We start from the raw sequence: 14,875 nt of genomic DNA on the forward strand, positions 1-14,875 counted from the left end.
GCTGACTCAGCCGCGGAATCCGCCTGGAGAAAGGGCAGCTCGCTTCTTCTTTCCGTGAGCGGGAACCTACTGCTCACGAAAAAAGGAAGCTAGTGGTCTGCGTAGTGAGGGGGCAGATTTTATGATGGATTCAGCGCCAAAATCCGCCCCCTCTTGCCCCGTATTAGCAAGCACTAAGATTAGTCACAGGTATAGGGTATCCTGTGTTCACTGAGAAAGAACCTCTAAAATGGCCATAAACTTTACATAACTGTTAGCCAAATGCTTATTTAGCTGACAGCTGAAAATTCATGCCTTTGCCAAGTGTGCATGTGTTCTAAATGGAGAGATGGGAATACACCACTGTCTGATCAAGCATGGTGAAATCTGATGCCTGATCCTTCTATTCTCCCATGGAATTCGGAGAAGATTCCTCCTGGAATCCGCCTCCTTTTGTTTTCAATGGGAGGCAGAGATTGCAGCAGGATGCGGAAAAAAGAAGCGTCCTACTTGATCAGATGGGTGTACATCACTGTCTGATAAGGCGTGGTGAAATCTGATGCCTGATCCATCTATTCCCTGACATCTGCCATCAGGTCACCCCGATACACATTTGATGGCTGCAGAGTAAGTGTGGCCGACATTATTCTATTGTGTATGGCTTCCATTATCTGATGGATATTAAAGGGAGGCTGTCACAGAGTTACACAGGAGAAGAAATATACCTTTGGGACCACAAACCAATAAAGCAATACGGAGATAATTATCTTTTTATGAATATGCAAATTAGTCTGCACGGGAATTGGGACTAATTTGTCAGAGTTGCTTACAGACAGCGGCCAGTGTTCTGTCTCTCCTCTGGGATCACTGCCCACTTTTGACCTGATTGACAAATGTCTGACGGTATGCTAGATCAATCCTTACTGTGGGGTTCTTGAGATCCAGTACTCCCCCCCTAAACATTAAAGACATCTGATCCAGCTGACCATCACCCAGATCTTTACTCAGGAAAGGCAATATCTTAAACCAGAAGGCTGCAGAGGAGGCTGCATATATTATTGTTCTTTTTAGTAACACAATTCAAATGGAAACTTCACCAATGTCCTTTCCAAGATGAACTAGTAGGTAGAATTACATCCCCAAATATCCCAACCCTATAGGGTTGAGCGATCGTGTTCGGAAAAGATCAGATTCCGATTGACGATCGAGAAAATTTCACAATCGCGATCGGAATTCCGAACACGATCTTTTTAGGTGGGATCGAGATCGGTGATTATTTCCCACAATGCTTTGCTACTGGCCAAGTATTGTGGGAAAATCTAACAATGTTAGCCTTCACACTGAGTATACGCTAAGCTCATTCTAACACTGCGGTTCCATAGGAATGAATGGAAGCAGCCGGCACACAGCCTTAACCCCCTGCGCGCCGGCTGTGTCCATTCATTCTAATGGGAGACTAGCTAACATCTCTAGTAGCTACTTACCTGCAGAGATGGCTGGTCCGGTGCCCGGTGTTCTCGGTCTTCTTCGCCTCGCTGCCCCCTGCCTTCCAGGTTAGTGTTAAAGAGCTAGGAAGAAGGCGGGGCTTGTAGCTTAGGAGAGTGTTGGTGGGTACAGGGCGGGGAGACGTGACGTCTCCCCTCCCAGTACCTGCCCACACTCTCCTAACCCACCCACACTCTCTTAACCTGGGAGGCAGGGGGCAGCGAGGCGAAGAAGAACGAGAACACCGGGCACTGGACCAGTAATCTCTGCAGGTAAGTGGACAACAGGGGGGACTAAGTAGCCAGAGGATTAAAAATAAATCACTACACAGCGTGGATTCTAACACTTAAAGCATTCAATTGTTAGATTCCATGCCGTGTAGTGAATAGGATTGTTTTTAAAATCCGATCTCTCATTAGTAAAAAAAATCCCATTGACTTGCATTGGGATCGGAATTGGGATCGAGATCGGGTTCGAATGAAAAATGATCGAAAATCGGATTTCAAAATCGATCCTGAAAAGTTAAGATTGGCTCAACCCTTCAACCATAGTCAAACAATATGCCTGAGAAAGCATGCCTTGACCCTTGAACCTAGACATGTGCACCATTGACAAGGATTGTTCCATCTCCACGACTGGCATATCCAAAACCTAGAAAATGAAAGTGTTCTTTGAAATTAAGTAAGCCGTAAATCTGATGTTCTCTTCTTATTCGGGAATACTTCACAATTTGTGTCATAAATCCAATTGATTAACAAACTTTCTAACCATTGTCAGCGGCTAAATAAAAGAGCAGAGATGATGGACGCGACCATTATACGCTCCCGAAATACCTTCCATAATATTTAGAGAACATTCAGTCTCTCTATTATGTCCTCACAGTCCTTGAGCGGCAATGTAGCGGCGCTCGTGGATAACTCATTATATTTCACTGTATTGTTTGCATCTTTTACTGATTTCTATTTTTTAAAATATCCTCTTGAAAGGTCAGAAAATATGGAATTTTTTTTGCAGTTTGACAAGAGGATCAATAATAGAATTCTGCAGCTTTTATTATATCCCTTTAGAAACTGAATTATTGCTTTAACACCATGTGGTTAAGCCTCAAATATGAAGAATCTATGAACACAGTTCTTTAGTAATAGTTTATTGCTATATATTAATTTGTTTTATAATTTAAAGAGACAGGCCCTTTCCTTAGGCCCTATTAGGGTACATACACATTACAGCAAGGGTTCCCCCGTTCCCCTGTTTTATATGCCCTCTATGAGTTAAAGTGAAGACATGTTGAATTCCGTCTGTATTGCTCCTGATTCTGTATCTCTAATGGATAGTGCCCAGAGACTGTCTACTATTCTGATGGACTTGGCTCATGGATGTCCTGTACATTCATTTGAATGGCTTCCATGTAATACCACATTTTCCCTGCAGGGGATTTGTCTGTCTTGGTCAGTCTTCCCCTAATCACTTGGAATTGTGTCAATCTGATGGCATTTAGTTATTTGCTGAATTATCCTATGTCACGTGTCAGCTGTGAACCCCACTAATATTGAGAATGAGCCCCCACTCTTTTAACACAGCGGTGGCCATCTATATGCAGCCACACTTCTTATGAAATGAATGGGAATTCACCTTCTAGAGAACCTATGACAAACAAGGATCCTAGTATGATACCCTAAAAGAGATAGGTACTATACAATGACACCTACAAAACAGTCCCCCCCCCAAGTAGTGACTATCCCATCAAACTTCATGTTTTGTTCAGTTGAATGTCGTTCAATGTTCGTTCGAATGTTGAATCCTTTATTATGCATTCACCTTTGTGTTACTTAAACTTGTTTTTGTCGAATAGTTTTGCATCTATTTAGCAATTTTAATTAATTTTTTTGGCCTTCTTTTTAGAAATCACTTGGGAAGACGAGCAGAGCCGCTAATTAATCTGTTCGTAGGAAAGTTGATGACATAGGAGGCAGAACTGTCACGGAGGGCATGGTAATATTGATCCTCTGGTGGTGATTTACAAAGAGCGGCGCTCAGAAGCCCTAACCCATAGCAGCTCATACAACATTCGCTTTCATTAGCCTAATTGGCAGCGTCTCAGTCATACAGATTACCGACTGGTTTTTATGGGTTGCTGCACAAATGAACTTTTGCACCTGATTTCATAAACAGACCCATCGGAAAATGGAGGATAGAGATGACCTATTAACATGGCTCTGCGTTAACACATCACTGATTTCTCAAAGACTCCAGTAATATACACATGCAGTATATGCATAATAGAAGCTAAAATTTATTACCTCATCAAGTCTTTGACCAACAGGATCAATTCATCCCATTGAATCCATGACTATATCACTGTATGATGCTATATAATTTTCTAAAGTTTAGAGTACACCCTCTTAGAATGCTTTGGTTTTATGTAACAGTACATAATAAAAACATTGGGTCATAAGAAGGTCTTACAATTTGGTAATAACAACCTTAGATGATTAACAACACATGAAAAATTTACACAATTCGATCAAAAACTTGGCCAAAATACAGAAGGCGTTTGTTAAAAAACTAACTACGCCCTTACTACTTCCAGAGGAATTAAGAGGGTAAGTGGCAGCCAGGTGCAGCTAATAGAATCTTCTTAAATAATTGATCATCATTGAGTGTGACTACCTGTGTAAACGTTTTGGCAGTTTGCTGGTCTGGAGCCTTCAGGTATGTGTTAACACAATTCAAAGGAGGAAAGACATCAGCAATGAATAAATGAATGAATCCCCAAGGCCAGACTGGGCAATGCAAAAAACCCAAGAGCTGCATCTAAGATTCTACAGGCCTCAGCGTGTTAAGTGCTTAAATTCATAACAATACAATTAGAAAAGACTGAAGATATATGGTTTCTATGGAAGGGTTCGAAGGAGAAATGTTTCTATAAAGAACAAGTCAGCATGGTTTAAGTTTGTAAAGTTGCATCTTACAAACCATAAGACTTTTGAAACAATGTCTGAAGGAGCGATGAGGCCAAAGTGGAGATGCTTTGCCATAATCCGCAGCACCAAGATTGGCAAACACCAAACACAGAATATCAGCACAAACCTCATGCTAACTGTCATGTATAGTGGTGACGGGGTGATAGTTTTGCAAAGTTTTGCAAAGTTTTTCAAAAGTAGGGCTGTGTATGCAACAAGCAAAGTCGAAACTGGATCAAGCAACTGGACAATGATTCCATGCACACCATAAAACCATCCCATTATTGCAGCTAAAGGTGGTTCTACATGCTATTCATGGGGTGGATATAAATTATGATAGGCCTGTCTGATGTCTTTACTTTGCACTTGAGGCTGTAGAAATTGGGAGTTAATCTGATTGTCTGGGGTAGAGCATTCCAGAGAAGTGGTGCAGCTCGGGAGAAGTCTTGTATACGAGCGTGGGAGGTTCTGATAATAGAGGATGTAAGTGTTAGGTCATTGAGTGAGCGGAGAACACGGGTTTGGGCGGTAGACAGAGATGAGGGAGGAAATGTATGGAGGTGCGGCATTATGGAGAGCCTTGTGGATGAGGATGATAACTTTATATTTTATTCTATATTGAATAGGCAGCCAATGTAGTGACTGGCACAGACCAGAGGCATCGCTGTGGCGTCTCGCCTGATAGATGAGCCTGGACGCTGCGTTCAGAATAGATTGTAGAGGGGAGAGTTTAGTAAGACTGTACATTTTATCCTTGATTACTTTTAGGGAAGAACGCTTCTCTAATATGGTGCTAAATGGAATCGCCATACATGCAGAGTACCTATAGCTGTACAGCACTGAGTCTTAAGTTATCAGCTGGATACATACTTATCTCAGTGTTAGCATCCACTCACAGACAGATTGGTTGCTAGACACAATGCCTAAAAACTCTGTGTAGCAGTAAATACTATTATTATGTTTCTTATCTAGCTTGTCATTGTATCGTGGTGTTTGTGGATAACAGTAAATTTGTCTTCTCTGTATTTCCACAATATGTGATAAGATTATTACAAATGCAAACAGTTGTAACCATTAAGTCTTTCCCTACCAACCAGTCTGTTTCAAATGACTCAAACTGTGTATTTAGCTTAAAGGAACAAGAAACACAGAAAGGAAAAAAAAAATTGAATAAATAAATAGACTAAATGAATAAACAGAGTTGCTCTCCGCAAGTTTAAGTCTGCAACGTTTTCTACATGATCCTTGCGGACAAGTTTGTTGCAGAAATCCTGCTGATCAGTTTGATCCTTGACTAGCGGCTGGATGGGGGCGGTGCTTAGCAATAGGGTCAGAGATTAAACCGACATTGTTGGCCTATCCTATCCCTGTATGTGGAAAGTAAAAGTTTTACAGGTTCCTTTCAGGAAAAGTGCCATTCTTTTCCACAGATGATATGTAATATTGCAGATCATCCCCATTCATTTCAGTGCAGTTGACCTACAATACTAGACACAACAAGTGGTCAGGTGTGGCGCTGTTCCTGTTAATGATCCAAATACAGCCTTGCCCATTTTTAATGTTCTGCATTTTAAAGGGATTGTCCATATCCTATGTTTATTATTGAATATTGCCAAGAGAATAGTCACCTCTCCCTCTACCTCTGTTTCCATTGGTGGCAGCTCTGTTAGTTTGTATACTGACAATGTGTCATTTGTGTGAGGAGACTGCTGCAGCCAATCATAGGTCTCAGTCGTGACCTCTTCACAACTGAAACATTGCACTGGCTGTGATTGACTGCTGCAGTGACCCCTGTGCAAAATTGGCACTGGACTTGTATACAAATGAACTGAGCTTTCAGCGATGGAAACAAGGGCAAGGGGAGAGGTGAGTACTTGCTTGTTATTTTATAGATATTGCAGGGCAGGACCAAGTGCAAAACATTGTAATCCATGTAAATTGAGCAATGATTGTATAAGGTCTTTATACAATGTATGGAGAATCACACGTTTTACATGACTATATTGACCTCTACGGTTTATGAATGGACTTGTCTTAGTATATAGTAAAGGTAGTCATCATTATTTATTCAGTACAATGAGCAGACACGCTATAACCTGGGGCTGGAGCAGTAAGTGCAGGCTGGGTTTTTATAAGTGAACATTAAGGAACTTACAATATACTCGGCAGGAATAATTACTTGCAATTACTTTGGACGTCTTGACTCTCAGCCACTTTCTTGACTAAGCCTTAAAAGCTTTAACTAGGACAAGTATAAAGCATCCTGTACACTTACACCTAATGCAGACTATAGATCAGGCAGAGTAATGACTGTCCTGCTGGCTGCCGGGAGGATAAAGTAAATGTCCTTTGATGCTTTGGGTACTTCATGATTCAGCACAATGGAAATTCAACTAGATCTCAGAGCAATTGAACGGTCACAATGCAACATGCAACCACAAGAGGCAGCGGTGGACATATCATAGGTGTGACCTGTGTAGCTGCCCAGGGGCCCAGAAGGCAAGGGGGCCCACAGCCCACCAAAATCAAATTCCAACCATTTATTACATTGCAAGTAAAGGACTTAGCTAGTGAATTATATAGCTTACAATTATGGATAGATAGTTAGAAGTGAGATGACAGGTTCCCCCTGCTGAACTACTGGAGTAGATGGAGTATATATTTGCATTGGGCTCTCTACTATCTGCATCCGCGCTTGACAAGAAGGGAATTAAAGGGGTTGTCTCTGGAAAACAGCTCTTGTTCATTTGCTCTATTAAAGTATATAGACATTCGTCATTTGGGACCTACCACTTTGCATCAGAATGGAGACCTGCACCAATGTTTCCGTTGGATTACATAAACCTCCATTTATTTCCATGTAATGTTACATTAAAGCTGAGCATACATATTAGACTTTAAGCAGCTGAAAAGGGCAATTTTCGATAACGACTAGTTTGAGAAATACAGTCATCAACCAATCGTCACAGTAGACTGCCAATAATAGATTTGACTGTGTTGTAGTTTTTTGGCTGATGGGTGATCATTGTATGAACAATCCCATCCTCCAAATGGCCTTATTATAACATTCCAAAATCAAACATGTATGGCTGGTTTTAGTCTAGACATGGCAGGTCAACAAATTTTTATGAATATTGGCCAACGCCTTTTTGGTATTAGACAATAATGATAAATTTTATCTATTGTGTTCCTTATCTGTGTTTGGTGAGGCAACTCAGCAATGTTCAATGTACAGTGCCCCTACAGGAGAAATTACGCATTACACAGTTCTCACTGACGTCAATGGGCTGTCCAAACATGTTGGGTCCTTAAGAACTGGAGATGTTCTTTGTTACTGGCTTATTGTTCAGGGTCCTGATCCTGAATAAGGGGCTTCCATATATTGACTCAGAATTTCCAATATTTGTCCCTTAAGAATTTACTGCTCAGCAAATGAAAGCAACACTGTAACTTTTGTATTAATAAAACACAAAGGCGGCAACTAATATGGCTGCACTTCCTGTAGTGTAAAAATGGCCGCCACCACAAGGAAACAGAAACACAAGTATCTATGTAACTAAAAAGAACATAACTATCATCCATCGCTCTATCTAATCTTCTACATGGAAATTACATGGTTTGGTTGAAAATCCCTTCACAATCTCATATACTGTATGTTCTCCATAGTTCCAAAATCACTTAAATGTAATAAGTAGATTTCTAGCTTCCAGTCTTCATTTCCAGGAATCTGTCTCATGATCTATCTTGAATCCCTTGAGACAGTCAGTGAGTCTCTCAATATGATTTTCCTCTGTTAAATTGAAATTTTCACGATTTGTACAGAGTCTAATAACGTGAAGATCATGTTAAATTGATGTGTGATCCCTCCAGGATTCACAGGCATCATCAGACATGCCATATAGACCACGTGATCTGTAAATCAAGTTTCTTAAGGATACTCTTGTTAGGTAGCAGCACTTAAACTGTAAGAAATACTTGGCCGAACCACTCATCTCGGTAATGGACTATGTGATGTGCATGGAGTATGAATGTACATTGCAATGAAAGTTGTCCTATAACCACAGGTTTAAAAGAATTTTCTGGTGGGATAAAATTTTCAAACAGGATCAGAATGGCGTTAAAAAAAGGATCAGTACGCGTCACAATCCAGTAATGCTCCCTTTTCTACTAGTCTCACCTTCCTGTTCCCGTTTCAGCCCACAGACCTGACCAGTCAATCACTGATTGAGGTGATCTCTGCTGCAGTCTGTGATTGGTTGAATGAACCTTTTCATGCACTTCCTGTGTGTTGAGATGGAACCAGGAAGTAGGGAGCAGTGGGGACCCCAGGAAGTGTTTGGTCAGGAGTGGAGGGAGACCAGTAAGATAAGGACTATTCCTTTTATATTCATTGTAAAACTGTTTGAATTTGTTGGAAATTTCCTTTAAGAGAGACTATCAATGGACTAAATAGATTATTTGGGGCCAATTTATTAAGCATGGAGCACTGCTCGTAATCTTTTCTGACGAGAGATGCACCAGAACTAATAGAAGGTTCCGGCCTCTTAATTTTGACTTGTCTCAAGAAACTGGTGCTCAAGACATGATAAATTAGCCCCTTATGTATATGAAGGAAATACTGAAGCAGGTGAGCATGTCAACTATATTCACATCGCCGGTGCTCATTATTGCTGATAGGGTAACAGATTTCTTCTTAATTTTACAATATAATCTGCTGTGTCATCATAGTAGTCATTCATATACGAAAATATTCTACAAATTCAATGAAAATTACAGTAAGAACTTTATGGGGTTTCAGGGTAAGAAATAGAATTGGGCCCCACTTGGGCAGAGCAAACCTCGCAAATAGTAAGCCTGTATTTATTATGTAAAGTAAATGATATTTTGGCTCCACTTTCTTTTAGTCCAGTATCTCTTGTCTCTCAGTATACTCTATTGTATCTTCCCTGTCTATTCACCTGTTTTACTACTGTGAGTTCAATGGGAGATCCTGCACAGCGATAGACCGTCTTCTTGGTATGACTGTGCATAGAGAGATGACTGTCAATTGTTGATTAGGACCGCCCACTGGACTCCGAAGCATAGGAAGAGCAGGATTTTATAGACTAAAATACCAAGTTACACTATATATATATATATATATATATATATATATATATATATATATATATATAAATCTACTCAGCTACTCCTGCTTTATAGCATGCTTCCTGGAGATAATATATATATGAGGCTCCTGGGCCTCAATGCAAAGTTTGTAAAGGAGCCACAATTTGCTATGTGCGCTCTATAATACTGGTGTCTTCTTATGTTATATAGAGAATTTTGCGTCCCCCCAGTGGGGCCTGGTAGTGGTTGCTACCACTGCGCCCCCTATAGCTATGTTTCTGCCCCACCCTTTTCCATTAGGGGGTATACATGTCTCCCCCTCTCCACAGGCCCCGCATCATTACTCTCAGTTTTATTATAGCATGGAGGTGCGGTGTATGAATCAGCACTGGGCATAGGCCCCTATTTTCATATTAGTTGTAGATCGCTTCTGTTTTGTAAACTCAAGATGAGCTGAAATCCAAAGTCCAAGGGCATGAATGCGATTTTATGGAATGCAAATGCTTGTCGTGCACAAAGTCCTAACACCTCAAGAACATTGATGGATTTCTCCAAGGTGCAGTTGTTTGTCTTGCTCAAGGTCCTGGAGGACGGCCTGTGGTTACACCTCTATAGCCATAATTCATTTCACCTGCAACATCTGTCCTTGAAAATCTGTGACAATGCAAATATGTGCTGCAGTAAATGCCCATGGATGCCATACACCCTGATTTATAACCTGCGTACGTTGCTAAAGTAAGGATAAAGACTCCTCACATTGTCCATGTGCAGCCTTCATTATCCTGCCTCATACATCAGACTGTCAATAGGGCCAAACCACAGACTCGTTTGTACTGACTATAGGATCAGATGTGAGGCTTTGTGATCGTAATCTGATCTAGCCATTACATGGCCGCCTCAGGGATTTGTCTTCTAGCAGACATTAGGTTTCTTTTTATTTTCAGCACCAAGTCAGTGGGGAAGATGTTGGCTCCTAGTGATGTCACCTCTACCAGTCCCTGCAGTATTACAAGACATTGCCAGCCGTTCTTTAGGGATATATTCAGGAAGAACTCAAAGTAGGTAACAATTGAAAGAATAAAAGATGTCTGCGTGTAGTTGCAGTATTCATGTACAAATTGAGACTGTAGGATTATTTGGGCAGGGTTCCTTTGTGAAATCAGATGTGTCCAGATATGAGTGTCATGAGATAACCAGCTTTTTAAAACAACACAATTTTATGGTATTCTGTCAGAAAGAGATATGCCATATGTGTCTATGTGTCACCACCTAGTGGTGGTGCTGTGTACTGCAGTCTGTCAAGGGAATTGTCATGGGATTTGCAGGCATGTTGCAATATTGTATTAAAGTGATTCCATGAGAAACTTCAGTCCTCAAGTGGGGGCTTATCTGCATATATAAAATATATAACATCTTTTTGATATGGGTTCTGCTTAACAGTGGTGCAACTTGTGTGAACCTAATGCAAAATTTGCAAAATCATATTATATAAAATTATATATATATATATATATATATATATATATATATATATATATATATATATAATTACAGGTTCCTTATAGGATAGAGGGATTTGTGAGCCCCTTTAGGCTTCAGGCCCAATCATCAATACCCCCCTTTAACTACATTTGTGCCTAAAAGTGTCATTTTTCTATCTCAATGCTATAAACAATACGTTTTTATAAACTAATAATAATTTTATAGCCTATATAATCATGGCCTAATGTCACTAATGCCTACTCTCACACCTATTGGTCCAACCCAAAAAATGGCTGCCAACAACATATAGAGTCAGCAGAGAGCAAACTTTAAAAATAAAAACAAGGAATATCAAATTGAAAAACAAATGTAAATTTTATAAAATTATTTTGAAAAATAAGTTTAAATGCTTCTTTTTTCCCCCCATAATAATCTAAACCCCTCAAGCTGTGATTTTCATTTTTTGAGCCACTTGCTGTTTCGCTCCCACACACCAGGGGGCAGCAGTTTCCTCCTGGTTCTTCCCCTGTCATGCTGATAATGATCACACAGAAACACTCCCAAGAGGAAGACTGCTAAGCCTATTGTTTCTTCCTAGTTTTTGTAAAATCGGGGAAACTGCATTTTATTCCATGTGATTTTCTCCGCAGCATTACCCTCTGATGGCTTATATTCTTCTCTCTTACAGGCACATACAATACCATTATAGCATTTGCACATTTCCTATAAAATCTTTGGACTCTTTGAACTTATTGACTATTATTCTATGCCTTCATGCCTGATTCTAGAATATAATGGGCGACTACACTGTTACCCTATTATAAAGTATGATATTACAGCCTGCCAGACACGATCCAATTAGAAGACATACTTTTGGAGCTGAATCATTAAGCTTGATGGACAATTTTAATGATCTGAGACATCTCCTTGATGCCCAGAGACACGTTTATGATTGACGAGATGTGAAGCCATATATCACACCATGACAGCTATGTACATCCAAAGAATCCATAATACAGTGGCCCCCTGCAGCTGTCAGTCTCCAAGTGACTGCAAATTATCAATACTGATTACTATATTGCTGCAATAGGGAGGGGTGACATGTTCGGTACTGCAGGGCTGGCCAGACTCCCATAGATCCAGGTTGACCACATTTACATATAAATCTGTCATTATGGCCTCACCCCTGCTTTGGAAACCTCTATAGGGGTGTGAGAGAGTCCAGATGACTTGTTAATTGTCATGACAATGTACTAGCACTCCCATCATATCACCAGTGACCTTTCGGAATGCAATGATATTACAAAATTCAAGAAACCTAACTATTCTGGCTCATTGGGATAGCAGATGCAACATTGGTATTATTCAATTTATAGCAAAAATTCCATTTGCAAAAAATAATTATTTTTTAATTTAGTAATTTTCAGCCTTGATCTATATGAGCTGTGCTGACATGCATGATGAATGTCAAAGCTATAGCATGTCAGATATGAAAAGAATGCAGCTTATCTATAGTCCAGACATAGTAATAGCAGAATACATGAGAGTGACATTGATATATTTTATGCAGAATTGACTTGGGTAAGACAAATGAATTGTCTGGTGATGATTCCTTGTCTCCTACAATAGCAAGAGGGCAGCAGAAACCCATTTAGATATTGCAAAGTGCTCCACATTGAGCTGCCTGTGAACAAGAAAGGAGGCAGATGGGTGGGGTCTGTCTGCATTGTGCTATAGAGCTGGCAGTATAGAAGTGCAGGTGCCTTACATCCTTTGTATATCATTGTCTCACCCTACACACCGCCACGTACATGCTATAGAAAAGTGCACAAGTCCTATTAGCATTCTAGTAAAACAAACCAAATAGTATATTAAAAACAAATCACTTTCATTCCATGTCATCTATATAGGAACCAATGTATTGGGCGTGTCTGGGTCCTAGCTCTAAGAATAATTCATATTCTATAGATAGAATCACATTATTGTTGCAGAATAGACAATGCAAAGAAATCAGCAATAATCTCTCTCTATACAATGTATCTATTTACAGCACAAAAGATATAAAGCTATAAAGCATAAATGCTACAATAATATAACATTGCAAAATAGAAGACAAAGCAGCTTCAGGGCTAAGAGCTAAGACAGTGGGAATAGAATAGGCTCCTGTTCTTACCTATTGCTGTTTTAGCCATGTTGATGTATACAGATGCTCAGAGGTTGTGATGGCAAGAGATCCAGCTACAGCAGTGGAGAGGGAGAAAAGACTGAATAAGGCACTGAGTCAGCAGTGTGGGGCCGAGCGAAGGAATGAGCAAGAGGCAGGAGCCCATGAATAATTAGCAATCCTAGGCTCACGCAGATTGGCTCCAAGGGTCCCCTGATATGACTCAATGCAAGCTTCAATCTCTAAGCATTAAATATTGATCCGCCAATAGGACCGAGAGATAGAATAGAATGATGCAGCTTGACTTGAGGATCTGCCAGACACCCCCTTTTATTATAGTAGTACATTCCATATAAATGAATTACATAAAAATCGCAATGGAAGTCAGACGCTACCGGCAAGTCTACATTATGCACAATTCAGCAGAATATCAGGGCTGATATGTCTATAGCGGTATCTATCTATCTATCTATCTATCTATCTATCTATCTATCTATCTATCATCTATCTATCTTTATATTGTTATATCTATCTACCTATCTATCGTTATATCTATATATCTATGTATGTATGCAAGTTTATATAATCTACAGTAATAAAATATATCCTATATATCCTATATCATCAAATTGGAATAATGTACTCTCCCCATTGACTTTAGGATCTGCACTGAGCTGTCCTTGGTGCTGAAAAGCTTCACTCACTATATACAGCACCGCTCACTATATACAGCACCGCTCACTCAGCCAAGGCCACAAGTGATTGTATAGGTGAACAACATAATATATATATGAACAACACAAAATTTCACTGCGACACAGGGACACCGATATATAAGTTTAATGCTATAGACTTTTATATATCGATGCAGATATACGGTATGCCTCTTCTTGTATATAGATACAGATATACAGTATGCCACTTCTTGTATATAGATGCAGATATACAGTATGCCACTTCTTGTATATAGATGCAGATATACAGTATGCCACGTCTTATATATATAGATGCAGATATACGGTATGCCACTTCTTGTATATAGATGCAGATATACAGTACGCCACTTCTTGTATACAGATGCAGATATACAGTACGCCACTTCTTGTATATAGATGCAGATATACGGTATGCCACCACTTGTATATAGATGCAGATATACAGTATGCCACCTCTTGTATATAGTATCAGTTATACAGTATGCCACCTCTTGTATATAGATACAGATATACAGTATGCCACGTCTTATATATATAGATGCAGATATACAGTACACCACTTCTTGTATATAGATGCAGATATACAGTACACCACTTCTTGTATATAGATGCAGATATACAGTATGCCACGTCTTGTATATAGATGCAGATATACAGTACACCACTTCTTGTATATAGATGCAGATATACAGTATGCCACGTCTTGTATATAGATGCAGATATACAGTATGCCACTTCTTGTATATAGATGCAGATATACAGTATGCCACTTCTTATATATAGATGCAGATATACAGTATGCCACTTCTTGTATATAGATGCAGATATAGAGTACGCCACCACTTGTATATAGATGCAGATATACAGTACGCCACTTCTAGTCTTTTCTTTCCACCTTTCACACATTCCCAGCAGGAGCCCAATTTCCTGAGCATTTGCCAATGCCTGGTAGCTGGTGTGGAAAGGCGTGATTAACC

General features: G+C 39.8%; 1 protein-coding gene across 1 annotated transcript in view; it reads right to left on the reverse strand.

Annotated features, from left to right (window-relative positions):
- STMN2 (stathmin 2) overlaps positions 1–13,333 on the reverse strand; it is a 35,714-nt gene extending 22,381 nt beyond the window's left edge. Inside the window, exon 1 of the mRNA XM_075270477.1 lies at positions 13,192–13,333. Within this exon, the coding sequence (XP_075126578.1) occupies positions 13,192–13,210 (19 nt within the window). The 5' untranslated portion in view covers positions 13,211–13,333. The remainder of the gene's footprint in view (positions 1–13,191) is intronic.
- Between the last annotated feature and the right edge of the window lie 1,542 nt (positions 13,334–14,875).

This window comes from Leptodactylus fuscus, chromosome 4, assembly GCF_031893055.1.
Source record: "Leptodactylus fuscus isolate aLepFus1 chromosome 4, aLepFus1.hap2, whole genome shotgun sequence".
NCBI lineage: Eukaryota > Metazoa > Chordata > Amphibia > Anura > Leptodactylidae > Leptodactylus > Leptodactylus fuscus.